The sequence below is a fragment of the Octopus sinensis genome, linkage group LG14 (genome assembly GCF_006345805.1).
Source record: "Octopus sinensis linkage group LG14, ASM634580v1, whole genome shotgun sequence".
NCBI classification, from domain to species: domain Eukaryota; kingdom Metazoa; phylum Mollusca; class Cephalopoda; order Octopoda; family Octopodidae; genus Octopus; species Octopus sinensis.
The window spans coordinates 20,355,177-20,379,100 of record NC_043010.1 but is presented as its reverse complement, the minus strand read 5'-3'; the positions used below and the strand labels follow the sequence as shown (position 1 = coordinate 20,379,100).

At 37.0% G+C, this 23,924-nt stretch overlaps 2 protein-coding genes across 4 annotated transcripts in view; both read left to right on the top strand.

Annotated features, from left to right (window-relative positions):
• The window catches only part of LOC115218870, a 410,980-nt gene that overhangs the window by 221,626 nt on the left and 165,430 nt on the right, over window positions 1-23,924 (top strand). The gene's annotated exons all lie outside the window — the stretch shown is intronic.
• LOC115218872 (protein mom-5) lies at window positions 2,053-3,873 on the top strand. Its single transcript, XM_029788848.2, has one exon. The coding sequence runs from the start codon at window positions 2,360-2,362 to the stop codon at window positions 3,344-3,346; it is 987 nt and encodes a 328-aa protein (XP_029644708.1). The 5' UTR covers window positions 2,053-2,359; the 3' UTR covers window positions 3,347-3,873.

Sequence of the window (23,924 nt, the reverse complement as noted above, 5' to 3'; positions counted from 1 at the left end):
GTTGCACATTCAGCTCCGTTTTATGGATGTACAGCATTGGTTCTTACAAAATGTCTTGGAAAGAAAAGTGACGTAACTTATACAAGAATGCTTTGTGCTGCTCTGGATATCTCCTGGAGACAACACCCTACAAAAGAAATTTTCTGTGGTAACTTACTACCAATATCACAGACTGCAGCCATACTGGGGAACCACCTTGAAGAATCTTTCATCAACTGAATTGACTTCCTTACTTTTTGTTTTTAAAGTCTGGTACTTCCTCTATCAGTCTCTTTTGCTGAACAGCATGAGGGGTAGGTATCCAGACACAAAGACACATGTACATATGCACACACATCATCATCATCATCGTTTAACGTCTGTTTTCCTTGCTAGCATGGGTTGGACGGTTCAACCGGGGTCTGGGAAGCCAGGAGGCCACACCAGGCTCCAGTCTGATCTGGCAGTGTTTCTACAGCTGGATGCCCTTCCTAACGCCAGCCACTCCATGAGTGTAGTTGGTGCTTTTTACATGCCACCGGCACAGAAGCCAGTCAAGGCGGCGCTGGCATCGGCCATGTTTGAATGGTGCTTTTTACGTGCCACCGGCACAGGTATCACAACTACAATTTCCATTTGATATTTATTTTGATGTTGATGTTCTTGACTCAATAGGTCTCCTCAAGCACAGCAGGTCACTCTACTATCCAGGGTAAGCACAGCAGGTCCTTCTGCAATCCAAGGTACTCTGGATGGGCTGGGGCTATGCGAAGCTGGTGCAGGAAGCAGCCCAGGTCTTTGCAGTCACGGCATATCTCCAGAAATCTCGGTCTTTTGTCATTGCCTCTGTGAGGCCCAAAGTTCGAAGGTCATGCTTGACTACCTCATCCCATGTCTTCCTGGGTCTACCTCTCCCCCTGATACCTTCAAATGTTTGGGAGTGACACTTCTTCACACAAGGCACTTCACACACACACACACACACACACACACACACACACATATATATATATACGTGATGGGCTTCCTTCAGTTTCCATCTACCAAATCCAAGCACAGGACTTTGGTCTGCCAAAAACTATAGTCGAAACACTTGCTCTAGGTACCATGAAATGAGAGTGAATATGGAACCATATGGTTGGCAAGGAAACTTCTTACCACACAGCCATACCAAAAATTTTTTTTGAGAAATATTATTAATAATAATATATTTTCCCTAATAATTTAAACAGGAATGTAAATTAATACTAAAATATTAAATTAATTTTTAATTGCAGTCATATTATTTTGACCGAGATTCTATAGCAAATAAAAATCTCACGTCTTTAACGAATGGGTTTTTTTTTTCAATAATCATACAGAAAATATGCAAATTTTGTTAATTAGTTTTCATAAAAGCATAAAACATTTTATTTCATTTCAACTCATGTGCAGCAATATTTTATTAACCAAAGCAGAGAACAAACAGTTATAAACCTATTTAATGAACAGGAGTCATGATCCACCACCACCACCATCACCACTCTACCACTACCATCATTACTCTTCCAGACATTTCTGTTTTGCCGCCTTCTTCCGTCAGCACCTGCACCATTACCCCCCCCTCCACTCCCCTTCTCCTCTCTGTTCTTCAAGACTGGTCACATCTCAGAAATGTCAGCAAAATTTCTAACAAGATTTCTTTCAGGTCAACTCAAACAGTTTACAATAAAGTATTTATTTACACAAAAAGCTGATAAAATGTGAAAGTGGGTTCCAATTTTCACATGTGTTCTGAGGAGAAGGAGAGGAACATCTTTAATCTGCATTTTGCTTCCTTTTTTTTTTCCGGTTTTTAGTTTATATTTTAGCTTTTTTTTATTCTTATTTTTGCTTTGTCATATGTTTGTTTTTTTCTAGTTCTTTTCTCTTCTCACTTTGTTTATTCTTCCTATTTATGCTGCTTAGGTGATTTTTTTTTATTATCATTATTATTATTATTATTGTTGTTGTTGGTGTCATTATTCATATTTTTTTCATTCATTCATTTTTTTTTTCTTTTAAATTCCTTGAGAAAAGTGCTTGCTATATTTCTATGACAAGCATGACAACCAAATTTATTCTATCACACTCGTCCTCACCCCACTGAGGAAGACAAAGATAAGACTTAAAGTCAGTCTCTCTGACGCTATAATAATTCAGTCGGTCCACTAGTTACTTCTATCTGCTTCACTCCCAGACAGAAGCAGATTTTTCAACTGAAGCTGAAGGCCACAAACACGGATTTTGCTTGAACAACTTTCCCTGGTTATAGTTGTCACTTTTTTGCAGACTACCATAGAAATTTATTTCTATATTCTGAAAAACTCCTTCATCACTTTGGATACTTTAAGCCCTTACGATGCTGACTAAGAATTATTTAATCTACCTTCTTTTTGCAACCCTCTTAATTATGGCTGTTATCCAGCCAGGAAATGCTAAGAAAAAGAGGAAAAAGTCAAGGAAAAGAAAACGACCCACTCAAGTGGAATCTTACAACACAACAACCTGTGCTGAGATAATGCTGCCAATGTGCCGGAATTTAATTCCTTATACACATACTCAATTAACGATGAAAAAAGAAGGAGTTTTAATGACCCAAGGCCAATTGTCTGCTCTGGTTGAACCACTCTGGGCATACATGGATACTGAATGCTCTCCACATTTCCGGGAGCTGGCATGTGGTTATTATCTGCCAAAATGCCACCCTACAACAGGTAAGCCAATGCTGCCTTGTAGGTCTCTGTGCAGAGATGCTAAAAAGGAATGTTCCAGAACTTTTAGTAGACACAGAATAGATTGGCCTAGTGAGCTGAAATGCACCAATTTCCCAACCAAAAATTGTATGACTTCATCAGATGATAGTCATGTTACTTCTGTTGTAGACACTGGAACAAGATGTATCCACAATGTCCTTCCAATGTGTGCAAACCTTACTTCAAACCATACTGCAGTTAAGAAATATATGTTTGGAGTCCTACCTAACATGTTTCTACAGAATTCACCAGGAAGGATTTTCATAGAAATGAATAATTTCGAAGCACTTGTTAAATCACAATGCTCACCAAATCTTGCTTTCTTTGTCTGTGGCGTTTACTTACCATTCTGCACTGGCAATGAAGGTACCGATGGATTCCGCGTGCCATGCAAAGAATTATGTGAGGAAGTGTTCTCAGCATGTAAAGCTAAGTTGTATGAAATCACCGGAGTTAACTGGCCTAGTAAATTCCAGTGTCATCGTTATCCTTCAAGGGAATCTACAAGCAACCGTTTGAAATGTCTGGAAGCTGAACAATTGGATATTATACGACAAGCTGCACTCCCTTCTCTAAACAAGACCGAAAACTAACTTGCATTACCAACCAAATATTTTCTAGAAAGGAGACGCTAAGCTATCTTTTATTCAATCTTTGTTTCATGCTACTAGAATCTGCAAACATCCATATATATACATATACATACATACATACATCCAACCACATACATCCACATACATACACTATTTTGTGCTAAATGCAACTAACATACTTAAATACACTTTATTTAATTAATTGCTTTTTCCCCCCCAATACATGAATTTCTTCACCTATCTTATTTTCCTTCAATCTTTGGTTAATAGTAGTAATAATAACAATAGTAATAATAATGATAATTATAATGATAACAATAATGATGATAATGATAATTTAGAGGAAGAAATGTTTGATAAACTTCTGCAACAAGGAGAAATGAAAATTTTTATATGAATTTTAAACCCATCATCATTATTAAAAATTTCAACAGTTATTCATAAAAGAAAGCATGAAAATAAAAGAAATTTCCAGTAGAAAGAAAAATTATATTGCAGAGGAGCAATCGTATATTTTATAGCTTACAATTGTATACAATTATATCCTCTATTATATATTATATTATATATATATATATATATATATATATATATATATATATATATATATATATATACATATATATTTATATATATAATATGAATTAGAGATAAAACAGCTATTAGGCAAATTCATATTTTGTATATTTATACTGTGAAATTTGATTTAATACTAAATCTATTTTTTCCCTGTAAGTTTGGAGCTATACTCCCTAATATTATTATTATTATATATATAATATATATATATATATATATATATATATATATATATATATATATATATATATAATAGAGGATATAATTGTATACAATTAAATTTTCTATTATATATATATATATATATACACACACAGACACATATATATATACATATACATACATAAATACATATATATATATATATATATATGTGTGTGTGTGTGTGTGTGTGTATATATATATTGTATAGAATTTTACATTCCTTCATGTATTGTCACATGTGGACCAAGGCTTGCAACATGAATAGTAAAACTTTCACTGTATGAATTGTCACATGCACTCAAACACACACATGTGTGTGTGTGTATATATATATATGTATATATATTTATATAATATATATATTATATATATATATATATATTGATATATTTATATATATATATATATATATATATATATATATATATATATATTGATATATATATATATATATATATATATTGATATATATATATTATATATATATGTGTGTGTGTGAATGTATATATGTATGTATACACTCACACACACACACACATGTATATATGTATATATGTATGTATACATATATATATATATATATATATATAATACATATACATATACATATACATACACACACACATATATACATATATATATATATGTATGTATATATATGTGTGTGTGTATTGTCACACTTTACCAACATGAACATTTATGTAAAACAAAATTTAAGCAATTGTATTTCTACATGAGTAGTAATTCATGTTTAGACCTAGCTCTAGATATTGCTACATGAAGAAACAAACTTTGTTAAATATCACTACATGAACATCCACACATGCACAAGCTGTTAGACAATGAGATATTGCTACATAAACGACCATATATCTTTAGGTGCTGCTACATGAAATCCCATGTACTCTTAGCTTGCGCTACATGTAAAGAAAAACAAAAGCAAAAAATCCTTACATATTTTAGATATTGCTACACAAAAAAAAACCTATTGCTACATGAACAACTGTATATTTTAGGCACTGCTACATGAACAGATACATTTCACTAGACCTTGCTACATTAACAGCAATATACTGTTGAACATTGCTAATATAAACAGCCATACATAATATATATCTATACATATTAATTTGTATACCGTATACTTTAATATATGCACATTAATTATGATAATGTGATGACATGCCATATGTTCTCTTACACTACACTGGTATTTTTTCTATATTTTTTGATACTTTTTTATTATTATTATTATTATTTTTGCCATCTCATCCTTTAACTAGTATCAGTTTCTTGCACTGCTATAAATCACTGAAAGGACATAATACCTACTTGTTAACTATTATATAACATAAGTTTATAGTTAGTTAATATGTAAATGAAAGTTTGAAAAGAAATTGATGTGAATTCAAAGTGTTTTGCATTTTTTTTAATTCTTTTGAAAAATATCTATATTTTGTGTTTTTGTCACCTTTATGGATTAACCTATATGTGTGTGTGTGTGTGTGTGCGTGCTCACGCACACACATATATATGTATGTATTTATTTATGTAGGTATAGTATATATATATATATATATATATATTATATATATATATATATATATATATATATAATATATATATATATATATATATATATTATATATATATATATCTGTGCATGTGTGTGTTTATATGTGTAAATGGTTACTTACGTATATGAGTATAGATAGACAGACAGACAGACACACAGACAGATAGATAATCCAATGGAAGGAAAAAGAAGAGAAAGAACATTTTTTAACACATCTTTAATTATAAGTTATAATTAAAGTTGTGTTAAAGAATTTTTTTTTTGTTTTCTTCTTTATTTACTTTTTGCCAAACCCATTTTACAGTATAACCATCATGAAACATGGATTTTCTGCACCTGAAGAATTCTTGCTTTGGCATGGAACCCAACAGTGTTGATAGCCCAGTATTCAGGTCAAGTGCTTCCCTAGAAATACCCTACATTCACACCTCACCCAACCTTAGACAGACCAATGTCAGTATGTTTACATTCCCAAATAAAATAGACAAACAGACAGCTGTTTTCCATGGTACATATATTCTTCCTTGGCTTGTCCATTGCAGTATTGCTCAATATTGCTAGCTGAGTAAACTAAAGTAACATGAAATAAAGTATTTTGCTCAAGAACACAAAGCACTCCCCAGTCCAGGAATTGAAACCACTATCTTAGAACTGTGAGCCTAACATCCTAACCACTACACTACACGCCTCCTCACTCTCTGGGTTGATCATAGTTGGAACTACTTTGAACATAGTTCTGCTGATCAGGCCCTAAACAACACCAACAACAAATGTGCATGATGAGCTGAGGGACCCTGTATGTGGTCATGCAACTTATAAGAAATAGCAGCCAGAACTTCTTCAAATTTTACCCGAATTGGATTTTCCACACGTATAAGACAATCCTTAGATAATAGTAAAAAGGTGGGGTGGTTATGGTTGGAACACTTTGGACTATAGATCTGTCTATTCAGAAAAACAACAAAGGCAGTTATATGTGTCTTTAGCTTTTATTTCAACAATTCTTTAACCGGGGGAATTTCCCATCTTGTTTCAAATTACCAAAATATGACAAAATTTGGGAATTCCAGGCAGGATATTATTTTTAGTTTGAAAAGCTCTCACAAAGACCCCCGACTAATTTTGCTAAATTTCTTTTCATTAATCCTTTTTTTTTTATTGCATTTTATTTGCGTCAGTCATTAAAATGTGGCCATGCTGGAGCACCATCTTAGTTAAATGACTCAATCCCAGTACATTGGATTTTTTTAAACCTGGTACATATTCTATCAGACACTTCAGCTGAAGTGCTAAATTACAGGGACATAAACACACCAACATTGGTTGTCAAGTGGGGGTGACACACACACACACACATACACACATATTTATATTACAAGGGCTTCTTTCAGTTTCCGTCTACCAAATCCACTCGCAAGGCTTTGGTCAGCCCAAGGCTATTAAAGAAGACACTTGCCTAAGGTGCCACACAGTGGGACTGACCCCAGAATCACGTGGATGGGAAGCAAGCTACTTACCACACAGCCACACCTTCACCTTTCATGCATTTCTTTAAGACTGTTTTATTTAATTAAATTAAGACATAATCATTAAAGGTGTACAATCAATTGTATTGTATACTGGCATGGTTGTGTAGTTTAGAAGTTTGCTTACCACCCACGAAGCTTCAGGTTCAACCCCACTGCCAGGCACCTTGGGCAATTTTTTTTTTATTACAATCCCAGGCAGATCAAAACCTTGTGAGTGGATATGTAAAACGGAAACAGAAAGAAGCCCATCATATATATTATGATTGATGATGACATTTATATCATAGGAGTGGCTGTGTGGTAAGTCCATAGCCAATTTTTATAAAATAAAGTAGCTTGCTTACCAACCACATGGTTCCAGGTTCAGTCCCACTGCGTGGCACATTCGGCAAGTGTGTTTTACTATAGCCTCGGGTCAACCAAAGCCTTGTGAGTGGATTTAGTAGATGGAAACTGAAAGAAGCCCATCGTATATATATATATATATATATATACACACACACACACACACACACACGCACATATGTATATATGTATATATATGTGTTTGTATTTATGTATTTGTGTCTGTGTTTGTCCTCCCACCATTGCTTGACAACCGATATTGGTGTGTTTACATCTTGGCAACTTAGTGGTTCAGCAGAAGAGACTGATAGAATAAGTACTAGGCTTTGAAAGAATAAGTCCAGGGGCCAATTTGTTTGACTAAAGGTGGTGCTCCAGCATGGTCACAGTCAAATGGCTGAAACAAATAAAAGAATATATATATATATTCTTTTATTGGTTTCCGACACAGACACACAAACATACATACATATACATACATACATATATATATATATATATATATATATATACGATGGGCTTCTTTCAGTTTCCATGTACTAAATCCACTCACAAGGCTATACTAGAAGACACTTGCCCAAGATGCCATGCAGTGGGACTGGACCTGGAACCATGTGGTTGGGAACTAAGCTTCTTACCACACAGCCACACTTTGCCTATATATATTAATTGTAAACAAGGGAAAAATGCACACATCCACATATATATATACACACGAATGCATGGCTACATAATTTAATGTACATGTATATATGTATGTGAATATTTATGTATGCATGTACATGTATACGTAAGTTTATGAATGCATCCGTTTATACATCAGTACATACAGGTGTGTTTGCATATGGCAGTATATACAAATGTGCGGATCACAAACCTTGCTTGGTGTCCTTGATATGAAAATACCTTGATTCAATTCAATATATATACATACATACATATAGATAGATAGATATTGATATATATATATATATATATATATATATATATATATGGAAAAAAAGTCAAGGTAGAAAATGCTAAAATAATTTTATAAAAAACATTTCAAAACCGGTTTCAGTAATTGAGACTTTTTCAACTGTAAGTATGGAAAACAATTAGATTTTGGAAAAATTAAAAGAAAAGACTTTTTAAAAAGAATTTTTGCATAGTAGGCACATATATTTGTATAGGCGCAGAAGTGGCTGTGTGGTAGGTAGCTTGCTTACCAACCACATGGTTCCGGGTTCAGTCTCACTGCATGGCACCTTGGGCAAGTATCTTCTACTATTGGCTCACGCCGACCAAAGCCTTGTGAGTGGATTTGGTAGATGGAAACTGAAAGAAGCCTGTCGTATATATGTATATTTATATATGTATGTATATATTTGTGTGTCTGTGTTTGTCCCCCCAACATTGCTTGATACATGCTGGTGTGTTTACGTCCCTGTAACTTAGCAGTTCGGTAAAAGAGACTGATAGAATAAGTACTAGGTTTACAAAGAATAAGTCCTGGGGTCAATTTACTCGACTAAAGGCGGCACTCCAGCATGGCCGCAGTCAAATTACTGAAACAAGTAAAAGAGAGTATTCAAATACAAGGAGCATTTTTCTTGTTTCTGCCTGTCTCTATTTCTCTTCTTTACTCTTGTGGGTTCGAGGTTGTTGTGAATTCTTGGCAGGGAAGAAGAAAAAGGAGAAGAATTTTGTCAGTGAACAGGTCATGGTCTCAAAGCAGCAAAAATATTTTGGCAATTTAGATTTAAATGTTGAAGTGAATCTAACGGTTTCTCTGTGTTTCTTAAATGGTTTATGGAAAAGTTGATGATGATGATGATGATGATGATGATGATGATGATGATGATGATGATGATGATGATGATGATGATGATACCTCTCTCTCGTCATATATCAGTGGAAACCTGAATGATGAACTTGTAAAGGGGCAAAAGTACAGATGTAGCTGTGTAGTATAAGAAGATCACTTCCCAACTACATGGTTATGGGTTCACTCCCACTCTGATGTATCTTGGGCAAGTGTTTTCTACTATGACCTCAGCTAACCAAAACTTTGTGAGTGGATTTGGTAGGTGGAAACTGGAAGAAGCCCATCATGTGTGTGTGTGTGTGTGTGAGTGTGTGTGTGTGTGAGAGTGTGTGTGGTGTGTGTGTGTGTGTGTGTGTGTGTGTGTGTGTGTGTGTGTGTCTGCATTTGTCCCCCAGCACTGCTTGATGATTGACCTTGGTGTGTTTATGCCCCCTTAACTTAACAATTAGCAAAAGAGACTGATAGAATTGTACCAGGCTAAAATAAGAATAAGTACAGGGTTTGATCCATTTGACTAAAGAAATTCTTCAAGATGCCACAGTCCAATGACTGAAACAGGTAAAAGATGACTATTTACTAATGGTTTTTATGTTTCTGAGTTCAAATCCTGCAGGAGATTGACTTTGCCATGGAAGGTGCAGTTATGTACAGCTTGACGGACGGAAAGCAGGACAAAAACAGCTTTATCGATCGCATTCTCACCTGGAATCAATTTTTGTAATTTTTTCAAGACATTGAACAATGGTGGTGGTAGTTGTGGTGGTGGTGGTGGTGGTGGTAGTGGTGGTGGTGTGTGTGTGTGCATGCATGTGTGTCTGTGTTTCTGTTTGTCCTCCCCCCCTCACCTCCACCACCATCGCTTGACAACCAGTGTTTGTATACTTATGTTCCAGTACTGTAATGTTTCGGTTAAAGGGGCTGATAGCATAAGTACCAGGCTTGAAAGAATTAAGTACTGGCATCCCCCATTCATTCGGCGCCCCAGCATGGCCTCAGTCTAATGACTGAAACAAGTCAAAAGGTAAATAAAATAAACATATACATACGTGTGCGTGTGTGTGTGTAAGTGTGTGTGAGTGTCTGTGTGTGTATGTGTGAGTGTCTAAGTATGTGTATGCATGAGTGTGTGTGTGTGCATGTATGAGTACGTGCATGTGTGTGCGAGAGTGTGTGTGTCCGTCCGGCCATTTACCCTGAATATCCCCATATATATCTGCAGATGTACTCTGACCTTAAAACGAGAAGCCCATTTTCTTACTTCCCTGTGCAAGGCCCCACATTGTCTGTCTCTGTTGTTGTGCCTCACTTTATCTCCCTTCAAATCCCTTTCACTGTCTACCTGATCCCTCTTCTTTCCACTATTGTTTCTCTCCTCTTTATCTCTCTCTCCCTCTTTATCTCCCTCCCGCTCTCTCTCCCTCCCTCTCTCTCTCCCTCTCTTTCTCCCTCCCTCTCTCTCTCTCTCTGGTGACACTTTAGAGCAATACATTTTAAAAGTACATTTGAGTAAATCATTAAATACAAGATATAATTAATGTTGCTAATTAAACAGTGAGAACTTGGAAATAATTTACTGAAAAACAAGAGAAACTAACTGTTACAACATAACAAGTTGCTGTTGTTGCTGCTGCAGCAGTTGTTTTTACTGCAACTGCTGTTGCTGTTTGTTTGTTTGTTTGTTGAGTGAAGCGATCTTTGTCCCAGTGGGAGAAGTCCGAAACGTGGTCTTTGCTATTCGTAAGACCCACAGAAGAGAAAGCAGGTCAACTCACGACACCAAGAGCATCGACGGATGGATGAATGCGCATCCAGGCTCAATGGTTGCGTAGGAAGTCAGGGACAAGAAACAGGAAGAAAGAGTGAGAGAAAGTTAGGGAGTCTCGTGGAGCTTTAGGTATTTTCGCTCAATAAACACACACAAAGCCCAGTCTGGGAATTGAAACTACGATCCTCTGACCGCGATTCCGCTGCCCTAACCATTGGGCCAATGCACCTCCACTGTTGTTGCTGCTGTCGCTGTTGTTTTTACTGCAACTGCTCTTACTGCTGCAACTGTTGTTGTTGCTGCTGCTGTTGTTATTGTTGTTGGGGTGGGGTGATGGTGTGGTGGTGATGGTTGTAGTAGTTTTTGTTGATGTTGTTGTTGATGTTGCTTATCCCTTGGACAGCTCCAGTTCAACAGATCTTTGATCAAAGATATTCCAACCATAACCATCCACCATCATTTTTTTTTTGTTTTCCTATGTGAAAGAAACAACCAAGATGTTGCAGTTTGATTTAACGATGATTTCTCTGCTATTTTTGGCTCACTTAACGAAGTAAACAAGAAATGTTAATGAAAAGAAATTAAGTATTGGGGGGGAGGTCACTTCTGTACTTCACCAATAACGATATTTAATTACATCTGCTTTCAATAATTACATAAACACATATACCCTTTCACTAACAACATCTGTTTACCATCATTTACTTACCTGGTGCATGTCGTCACCCCTCCCTAAACACTGAAGGGACGTTTCAAGCCCCGATCTCCCCAAATGATTAAATACTCATGAGTTATATACCATGCACAGATTGCTTCAGACTGAGGTGCCCCTATTCATGATACTCATTTACAGCTTGGTAGACTGAGCCATCAAATGTTGTAACTGTTGTTGTTGCTAATCCCCAAGTAAGCTCTGATCACACAGACTTATGGTCAAGGATGTTCCAGCCATGTTTTATCATAGCTAAAATGATACGAAGGTATTCCACTCCAGATGGTATTCAATGAAGGCCATAAGTGCAGGAACAAAATTTATTTAGAGGGTGCAAACCCAAGTCCTAATTATTTTACAAACCAGGTCAATATTTTCAATCTTAAAATCAAAACGAGCACAGGTGTTATTATTGTTGTTATTGTTGTTGTTGTTATTATTATTATTATTTTTATTATTATTATTATTATTATTATTATTATTATTATTATTATTATTATTATTATTATTATTATTGTAGACGTCACAGACTATCAAATATCGTGAGGTTGTTGATTGAAGATATTGTGTCTCCTGGGGGTTTGTACTGTTTGTCAAGTCACAACAAGGACCTCAGACAGACAGTTCTTTACGCAATATGCCTGCAGTTCCAAGTAATGCCAATTTTTGCAATACACCAAGACTGTAGTGTACTTCTAAAGTTTTCAGATGTTTTTTTCAGCTTAGGTGTCTCATAACTGTCACATATTGGTGATCTCAATTCTCAGGTCTCCATATTTATCAACTTTTTCTCTTTCTTTCATGATGATGTGTTGATCTCCTGGCACTGCTACGTCGATTATTAGGCACTCTTGTTTGTCCCTCCTAAAGGTTACTATATCCAGCCTTCAGTGTTCTAATACCTTGTCTGTCTGGAAATCAAAGTCCCAGAGGATTTTTGCCTTCCCCTTTTTGTCTATTACCATTTCTGGTGTATATTGGTACTAAGCACCCATAACCTCATATCTATACTTATAGCATTGTAGCCAGCGGAGGTTTTGGGCTACTTTATCATGTCTACACTTGTACTCTTTCTGCGCAAGACTTTCACAAGCACTAACAATGTGAGTCACACTTTTGACCCTCTTCCCACACATTCTGCAGAGGTCTGTTGCACTTGTGTGGTACATATCCCTTTTCACTGAGTTGGTATTCAATGCCTGGTCCTGGGCCGCGATGATTAGGCTTTCAGTTTTCTTTTTTAGGTCAATCTTGTTGAGCCACCTCCACAATGCTTCCTGGCCTTTTAAATTGCTGGTTTCACGGTGTAACTGACCATGTAATTCCATATAGAGTAGGGTTTCTTCTCTCTCTCGTTGGCTGTCCTTGATCGGAATTCATGAGCACTCTCAAGTCCATTTTTGGTAAATCCTTCTGCACTAGCAGCATACTGTAGCTGGTCTTCTTTGCTGTTTACCAAATATTCTGCCATGTTTCTTCTTTCACTGTTGATGCACTCCCATACACTAATCAGCCCACATCCACCCTTACATCTCTTCATGTAGAGCCTATGTACATCTGCCTTAGGGTGGAGGGCACCATGCATTGTCATTGACTCTTGAGTAGTGCAATCAAGTTGGTCAATCTCTGCTTGTGTCCATCTCAGGATCAGTGCACTGTAGCGGACTACAGCAACAGCCCGTATGTTGATGGCAGTCACAAGGTTCCTTGAGTTGAGCTTTGATTTCAAAAGAAGTTTGAGGTGCTTCAAATATGCAGTGATGACCTTGTCTTTCATTTCTCTGTGCAAAATATCGTCCAGCTCCAGGATCCCAAGGTACTTTTACCCATCATCATCTGGGTCTGCCATTCTCTCTCTGTTTGGCTATTCTATGCTCCTGCAATTTACTCTTTTCTCCTGCTCCAAAGTAAGCACAGCACACTTCAAGATACCAAATTCCATCCCTATGTCCTTGCTGCACATTTGCAGTCTCAACCTGCCTCTCCATTTCAGGCTCTATTTTTCCAAACAGTTTTAAATCATCCATAAAGAGAAGGTTATCATTATTATTATTATTGTTATTATTATTATTAACAGAATGAGATAAAAATATCCAAGACTGGATAGTTTTCAGACCATTTATAAAGAGAAGGTCTTACTGCTGTTTCTGAGATATTTTATATATCCCTTCATCAGAGACGGTGTGAGAAAATGTTTAAGTAATAATTATTGTAGAGAAGATATGAAATACAGAGTGAAGTGGAGGGATGAAACCAGATGCAAGATACATAAGGATATTGTATCTGCAGTTCCATTATTTAAGCAGAATGGTGTATATATAATTTTCCTGTACCTTGTGTATGAGTTCCATACACAAGGTATGTGTGTGTGTGTGTGTTTATAATTGGTCATTCCAAGCATTGAGTCTTGTAAAGTGTGTTATTTGATTGAGGGTTTTCTTGAAGTGACTTAAAGGTGTTGGAGATGTGTTTGTAAGGTCAAATCAAAAACAGGAAGAGAGAAAAAAAAAGAGGGTGAGAGACAATAACCAAGTGAAGAAAGAGAAGGTGTGTTAGCTAGTGATCAGGATAAAATGATAGAAGGAAGAGAGAGGTGGGGGGGAGAGAGTATGTATGTATACATGTAGGGGATAGGTGTTGTTCAGGTTTGCTTGTTTTTTACATTTGGTGATTTGTTGTAGCAAAATGTTTCTGTTATACAAGCTGTAGGATTCCCTTCCGATATTCCATGAAATGTGAGTCTGGCTACGGAGAAATATTAACTTGTGAAGGAACAGGGCGACAGCCATAGAGAATCTGTTTTAATGAATTCCATCTAACCTATGCAAGCATGGAAAAGTTAATGGTGATGATGATGATGATGATGATGATGATGATGATACCTCTCTCTCGTCATATATCAGTGGAAACCTGAATGATGAACTTGTAAAGGGGCAAAAGTACAGATGTAGCTGTGTAGTATAAGAAGCTCACTTCCCAACTACATGGTTTTGGGTTCACTCCCACTCTGATGTATCTTGGGCAAGTGTTTTCTACTATGACCTCAGCTAACCAAAACTTTGTGAGTGGATTTGGTAGGTGGAAACTGAAAGAAGCCCATCATGTGTGTGTGCATTTGTCCCCCAGCACTGCTTGATGATTGACCTTGGTGTGTTTATGCCCCCTTAACTTAACAATTAGCAAAAGAGACCGATAGAATTGTACCAGGCTAAAATAAGAATAAGTACAGGGTTTGATCCATTTGACTAAAGAAATTCTTCAAGATGCCACAGTCCAATGACTGAAACAGGTAAAAGATGACTATTTACTAATGGTTTTTATGTTTCTGAGTTCAAATCCTGCAGGAGATTGACTTTGCCATGGAAGGTGCAGTTATGTGCAGCTTGACGGACGGAAAGCAGGACAAAAACAGCTTTATCGATCGCATTCTCACCTGGAATCAATTTTTGTAATTTTTTCAAGACATTGAACAATGGTGGTGGTAGTTGTGGTGGTGGTGGTGGTGGTGGTAGTGGTGGTGGTGTGTGTGTGTGCATGCATGTGTGTCTGTGTTTCTGTTTGTCCTCCCCCCCTCACCTCCACCACCATCGCTTGACAACCAGTGTTTGTATATTTATGTTCCAGTACTGTAATGTTTCGGTTAAAGGGGCTGATAGCATAAGTACCAGGCTTGAAAGAATTAAGTACTGGCACCCCCCGTTCATTCTGCACCCCAGCATGGCCACAGTCTAATGACTGAAACAAGTCAAAAGGTAAATAAAATAAACATATACATACGTGTGCGTGTGTGTGTGTAAGTGTGTGTGAGTGTCTGTGTGTGTATGTGTGAGTGTCTATGTATGTGTATGCATGAGTGTGTGTGTGTGCATGTATGAGTACGTGCATGTGTGTGCGAGAGTGTGTGTGTGTCCGTCCGTCCATTTACCCTGAATATCCCCATATATATCTGCAGATGTACTCTGACCTTAAAACGAGAAGCCCATTTTCTTACTTCCCTGTGCAAGGCCCCACATTGTCTGTCTCTGTTGTTGTGCCTCACTTTATCTCCCTTCAAATCCCTTTCACTGTCTACCTGATCCCTCTTCTTTCCACTATTGTTTCTCTCCTCTTTATCTCTCTTTCCCTCTTTCTCTCTCCCTCCCTCTCTCTCTCCCTCCCTCTCTCTCTCTCTCTGGTGACACTTTAGAGCAATACATTTTAAAAGTACATTTGAGTAAATCATTAAATACAAGATATAATTAATTTTGCTAATTAAACAGTGAGAACTTGGAAATAATTTACTGAAAAACAAGAGAAACTAACTGTTACAACATAACAAGTTGCTGTTTGTGCTGCTGCAGCAGTTGTTTTTACTGCAACTGCTGTTGCTGTTTGTTTGTTTGTTTGTTGAGTGAAGCGATCTTTGTCCCAGTGGGAGAAGTCCGAAACGTGGTCTTTGCTATTCGTAAGACCCACAGAAGAGAAAGCAGGTCAACTCACGACACCAAGAGCATCGACGGATGGATGAATGCGCATCCAGGCTCAATGGTTGCGTAGGAAGTCAGGGACAAGAAACAGGAAGAAAGAGTGAGAGAAAGTTAGGGAGTCTCGTGGAGCTTTAGGTATTTTCGCTCAATAAACACACACAAAGCCCAGTCTGGGAATTGAAACTACGATCCTCTGACCGCGATTCCGCTGCCCTAACCATTGGGCCAATGCACCTCCACTGTTGTTGCTGCTGTCGCTGTTGTTTTTACTGCAACTGCTCTTACTGCTGCAACTGTTGTTGTTGCTGCTGCTGTTGTTATTGTTGTTGGGGTGGGGTGATGGTGTGGTGGTGATGGTTGTAGTAGTTTTTGTTGATGTTGTTGTTGATGTTGCTTATCCCTTGGACAGCTCCAGTTCAACAGATCTTTGATCAAAGATATTCCAACCATAACCATCCACCATCATTTTTTTTTTGTTTTCCTATGTGAAAGAAACAACCAAGATGTTGCAGTTTGATTTAACGATGATTTCTCTGCTATTTTTGGCTCACTTAACGAAGTAAACAAGAAATGTTAATGAAAAGAAATTAAGTATTGGGGGGGAGGTCACTTCTGTACTTCACCAATAACGATATTTAATTACATCTGCTTTCAATAATTACATAAACACATATACCCTTTCACTAACAACATCTGTTTACCATCATTTACTTACCTGGTGCATGTCGTCACCCCTCCCTAAACACTGAAGGGACGTTTCAAGCCCCGATCTCCCCAAATGATTAAATACTCATGAGTTATATACCATGCACAGATTGCTTCAGACTGAGGTGCCCCTATTCATGATACTCATTTACAGCTTGGTAGACTGAGCCATCAAATGTTGTAACTGTTGTTGTTGCTAATCCCCAAGTAAGCTCTGATCACACAGACTTATGGTCAAGGATGTTCCAGCCATGTTTTATCATAGCTAAAATGATACGAAGGTATTCCACTCCAGATGGTATTCAATGAAGGCCATAAGTGCAGGAACAAAATTTATTTAGAGGGTGCAAACCCAAGTCCTAATTATTTTACAAACCAGGTCAATATTTTCAATCTTAAAATCAAAACGAGCACAGGTGTTATTATTGTTGTTATTGTTGTTGTTGTTATTATTATTATTATTTTTATTATTATTATTATTATTATTATTATTATTATTATTATTATTATTATTGTAGACGTCACAGACTATCAAATATTGTGAGGTTGTTGATTGAAGATATTGTGTCTCCTGGGGGTTTGTACTGTTTGTCAAGTCACAACAAGGACCTCAGACAGACAGTTCTTTACGCAATATGCCTGCAGTTCCAAGTAATGCCAATTTTTGCAATACACCAAGACTGTAGTGTACTTCTAAAGTTTTCAGATGTTTTTTTCAGCTTGGGTCTACCTAAGGCTCCAATCACAATTGGCACAACCTTTATGGTCAACTCTTATAACTGTCACACATTGGTGATCTCAATTCTCAGGTCTCCATATTTATCAACTTTTTCTCTTTCTTTCATGATGATGTGTTGATCTCCTGGCACTGCTGCGTCGATTATTAGGCACTCTTGTTTGTCCCTCCTAAAGGTTACTATATCCAGCCTTCAGTGTTCTAATACCTTGTCTGTCTGGAAATCAAAGTCCCAGAGGATTTTTGCCTTTCCCTTTTTGTCTATTACCATTTCCGGTGTATATTGGTACTAAGCACCCATAACCTCATATCTATACTTATAGCATTGTAGCCAGTGGAGGTTTTGGGCTACTTTATCATGTCTACGCTTGTACTCTTTCTGCGCAAGACTTTCACAAGCACTAACAATGTGAGTCACACTTTTGACCCTCTTCCCACACATTCTGCAGAGGTCTGTTGCACTTGTGTGGTACATATCCCTTTTCACTGAGTTGGTATTCGATGCCTGGTCCTGGGCCGCGATGATTAGGCTTTCAGTTTTCTTTTTTAGGTCACTCTTGTTGAGCCACCTCCACAATGCTTCCTGGCCTTTTAAATTGCTGGTTTCACGGTGTAACTGACCATGTAATTCCATATGGAGTAGGGTTTCTTCTCTCTCTCGTTGGCTGTCCTTGATCGGAATTCATGAGCACTCTCAAGTCCATTTTTGGTAAATCCTTCTGCACTAGCAGCATACTGTAGCTGGTCTTCTTTGCTGTTTACCAAATATTCTGTCATGTTTCTTCTTTCACTGTTGATGCACTCCCATACACTAATCAGCCCACATCCACCCTTACATCTCTTCATGTAGAGCCTATGTACATCTGCCTTAGGGTGGAGGGCACCATGCATTGTCATTGACTCTCGAGTAGTGCAATCAAGTTGGTCAATCTCTGCTTGTGTCCATCTCAGGATCAGTGCACTGTAGTGGACTACAGCAACAGCCCGTATGTTGATGGCAGTCACAAGGTTCCTTGAGTTGAGCTTTGATTTCAAAAGAAGTTTGAGGTGCTTCAAATATGCAGTGATGACCTTGTCTTTCATTTCTCTGTGCAAAATATCGTCCAGCTCCAGGATCCCAAGGTACTTTTACCCATCATCATCTGGGTCTGCCATTCTCTCTCTGTTTGGCTATTCTATGCTCCTGCAATTTACTCTTTTCTCCTGCTCCAAAGTAAGCACAGCACACTTCAAGATACCAAATTCCATCCCTATGTCCTTGCTGCACATTTGCAGTCTCAACCTGCCTCTCCATTTCAGGCTCTATTTTTCCAAACAGTTTTAAATCATCCATAAAGAGAAGGTTATCATTATTATTAGTATTGTTATTATTATTATTATTATTATTATTATTATTATTATTATTATTATTATTATTATTATGCAGCACAGAATTTTGTCAGTGAAAAGGTCGTGGTCTCAAAGTGACAAAAATATTTTGACAAATTAAATTTAAATGTTGAAGTGAATCTAACGGATTTTGTGTGTTTCTTAAATGGCTTATAAACACCCTCCACACTGCAATTGTTTTTGTTCCAGCACACGATCTCAGATCAGGACACTTGCTATGCAAGTACATCTCCGTAATTATTATTATTATTTACTTTTAATCTGTATGTTTGTTACAATCACTTGCCGAGACACACCCAGAGTCTAAATGAAGGATAAGAGATGTTACAGTATGACTGAAAGCTTAAGGAGGCAAGTGGCTGGGGCAGTAGCGAAATATCTGCTGCTGTGCCTGTGGTGGTGGGTCAACCAAATCAGATCAATCCAATATTGGAAAAGCAATGTTTCAAACCAGTTCGTAAAAATGTTCCTGTGCTTGTTTGTTTTGGCAATGGCTTTTTTTTTTTCTCAGAGGGACACTCAAAGCATTTTTATTGCTCCCTTCAAAAAATTTCTCTGGGTATGCTTGCACCGCCTTCACCCCCTTGTTCCTGAACCTATAATGGAGACAGCACTTTAAATAGATATTAGGCTGTGTGTCTTGTGGAGAAGGCTTCAAGGACTACATGTGGTGGCCAACCTCATAACTATTTTTACATTGCTCCCTCTTTCCTAATTCCTTTCTGCTTTCTTTTCACTCATTCAAAAACCATGTTACTTTCTAGTTTTACTACATATTCAAAATAACAAATTCCTTGTCACTCTTTCTCTGTTTTGCCTGAAGAGCAAAGACATAAAACTTACAGCTATGTAATATAAAATGACAGCTTAAGGAAATATAATATTTGAGAAAATACAACCTTCCCACCAAGTCTACATCTCTCATCTTTCTACAACAAAATCAACAACAGTAACCTCAATTTCCATTGGTTACTTATGTCTGTAATGTTGCTGTCCTCCATACCCGATGTTTCTTTATTCAGTCTGTGTTTGCCATTGTTCTCTTAAATCTTATCTGTCTTTCATTCCATGAGTTCTATCTTTCATATTTATCTTAAGACTTTGTCATTTTATTTTTCTTGTCTTTCACATATTTGTCTTTTCATGTACATACCTCGCTGTATGCGTGTGCATGTGTGTCTATGTGAATGCATTTACACACGTACAAATACACACATACATTGACACACTCAAGCACTAGTGCTACTAAGAATTCCTTTCCTAACATCAATAAACTTTAACCACAGAAACACCACATGGCTTAGAAAGTTGCAAAGATCATGTTGTGTTAACCCTCTTGATTGCAACTCACAGAAAATTTCACCCCTGGTCCCATTTCTACTACTCTCTTCTAAACTCCCTGTATTGAACTTCCTGTTGTCCATATTTAAATTTGGTATCTATGGTTGTAGAATTAAAGACAACTTTCCAAGTGAAATACAACAGGAATTGGAAACGATGGTGACCAAGGCCTGAATGTTTGCACAAAATGTTTACTCTGTATACTCTTTTACCTGTTTCAGTCATTTGACTGTGGCCATGCTGGAGCACCGCCTTTAGTCAAGCAAATCGACCCAGGACTTATTCTTTGTAAGCTTAGTACTTATTCTATCAGTCTCTTTAACCAAACCAGTAAGTTATGGGGACGTAAACACACCAGCATTGGTTGTCAAGCGACGCTGGGGGGACAAACACAGACACACAAACATACTCACACACACATATATAAATACATATATTTATATGATGGGCTTCTTTCAGTTTCCATCTACCAAATCCACTCACAAGGCTTTGGTCAGCCAAAGGCTATAGTAGAAGACACTTGCCAAGGTGCCACACAGTGGGATTGAACCCAGAACCATGTGGTTGGTAAGCAAGCTACTTACCACACATCCACTCCTGCATGTCAAAAAATATAGTAAAGACTTTAAAATGTAACATATTCACCGTTGTTTATGAAATGTAAAGCATTTGTGGAGTATATCTTTATGCAGTGAAGTCATTCAGATGTTGGCTGTGGTTTCCTTTTAAAAATGGTGATGTCTGTGATAAATTTGTTTCTATAAGACAAACTGTTTTGAGTGATGATCTTTTGTAACTGCTGAATGAGATCCTTATCAAAGAGTGAGATAAGCTGACTGCTGATTTCATGATCATAATATTACTATACATGCACAACATATTATTGGTTATTGTAATATAGACATCATCTTATCTAACCTATTAGGTTATCAAAGAAGTATTCATTTTTTCTTAAACCAGTTATTAATATATATATATATATATATATAATCTTATATATATCTGTTATTTACCACATGAACTACGATGAAAAACATATGAGAAAGATATGGTATATAAGTTTTTTGTGCAGGGTTCCTTGAGACATGTGATATATTTTAAGGGTTACACAAGGGTAAAAAGGTTGAAAAAGGGTATTCAATTCATGTCGTAAGGTCCTGAGTTCAATGCCTGGGGGGTGCATTGTGTCCTTGAGCAAGACACTCCATTTCTCATTGCTCCAGTTCACTCAACTGGCAAAAATGTATTGTACCCGTAATTCAAAAGGGGGCAGCCTTGTTACATTCTCTGCCATGGCTGAATCTCCTTGAGGACCATGTGACGGCTGCGCATGTCTGTGGCGTGCTTCATCAGTTGCCTGTTAATTTCACGAGCAGCCTGTTCCATTAATTGGTTCAACTGGAACCTTCATCATTGTAACCAGTGGAGTGTCATTTCCTAAGAGGGTCGGACCTACATAGGTGAGGTGCAGCTTGACTTTGTAGCAGGAAGTGGTACCATGGACACAGTTGCCATCATATGAGAAATATTTGGCTCAAAGTAAAGTACCATTCCAAGCAGGAAAGAGGAAGAGGGGAGGAGGAGGAGGAAAATGATGACAAGGACAATCATGATATCAATAACTGAGACAATGATGATAACAATGATGATGATAATGGTGTTGATGATGATGATGATGTGATTGTTTATTTTTAGAATGACATTGTAGGGTAGGTGTGAGAGGCTGGATCTGGCCAGTTTGAAGATAGAACATAAAGCCAGTTTAAATGCTTAATATTTCAAGCAATTCCTTACAGGAGTGAATGACTGATTACTTATTTCAAAGGTAAGACTTACAGATTTACTTTCAGAAAGTTACCCAACATATGATTTATAGGCCCACACCTCATTCCATAGTTCATTTAACCGTTAAGCTTATTTTGCATTCTTAATCCGCAAATATGTAATTAGAACCATCTACGTGATGTCAGATGTCAAAATAGACATTCATATTAAATTAGCTAATTTCTTCTCTAATATTTATCTATATCCGTCTTCCATCACTGCTTGGAGCTCTCATCTAAAATGTGCACCAATTTGAGTTGCAAATAATCATTACCTCGTCCATAATCACCTTAATAAATGATTATGTAACGAGATTTCATGACAATAAGGAACTGGTTTGGGGATTTTATTTTTAGCTGGTATTTTCTGTGCTAAATATAAAAGAGAAAGGTTCTTCAATTCACACTTATATTTAGAAGAAGATAGTATTTCAGCATGCACGAGCATGGCTTGGGGGTTAGGGTGATGCACTTGTGACTGTCATCTTTCTATATTTAATCTAAGTTTTATTTTTATATTTTTTATTTGTTTCAGTCATTAGACTGTGGGCATGCTGGCGCACCTTCTTGAAGAATTTTTAGTCAAGGCGTTGCTCCAGCATAGCCACAGTCAAAATGACTGAAACAAGCAAAAGAATAAAATGAATCAACCAAAGTCCTTAACAATTTTCTTTAAGTCTGGGACTTATTCTGGATCGCTAAGTCATGGGGACATAAACACACCAACACTGGTTGTCGCTTGACAAACTCAAATCTTTAGATTTCTGTCCGTCAAATTCACTCACAAAGTTTTGGTTGAGCCCGAGGCTATAGTCAAAGCACAAGGTACCACGCAGTGGGACTGAACCAAGAGCCATGTGGTTGGGAAGCAAGCTTCTTACCACACAGCCATGCTTACACCCATTAATTTAGTATGTTTCAGACACATCCTACATATTTCAAATGTTCAGTGAGCAAAGTTGATTTAAGCAGGATTTCAACCAGAGTATACAGAACCATTTTGAATACCTTCATCAGAAATATGGAGATCCTGCATTATAAAAGAGAATATTACATTAATTTCCAACAAAATAAAATTCTGCCCAAATTGCCAGATGTCCTTTCTCAACCCAACACACAAACCAGTTTACTTTACGTTTTGTCACTTTTTATTTTCCTTTTTACCTCATGCAATTGATATCTGAGAATGATCCACTTAAACTGTCTCAGAGGGATTTTCCTAAATAAATTTCGTGCTTATCCATTGATAAACTACATCCCCCATTATAAGTGATTTTAAGTGTTGTCATCAAACATTGAGATATTTGAGGTTTATAAATAACATTTGTTCCTTGTTTGAAGGTACCATGTGAGTGAAACATTTACCCTTTAACGGATTTTGATTTAGTTTCGAATTCAAAAGACAAGAAAGCACTTTGAGGTCATCAGATTTCAATGGAAAGGAAATATGATAGAAAGAAGAAAGAAGAATTTGTTCTGTGTTCCTGCTGAAGTGTTCTTATGGAAATACTTTAGCAGCAGTGATTACCAGCTTACCAATCATTCTTTTATCTATGGACCACTTTGGTTACTATTTTATTCTGCTGGAACCCCATAGAAAC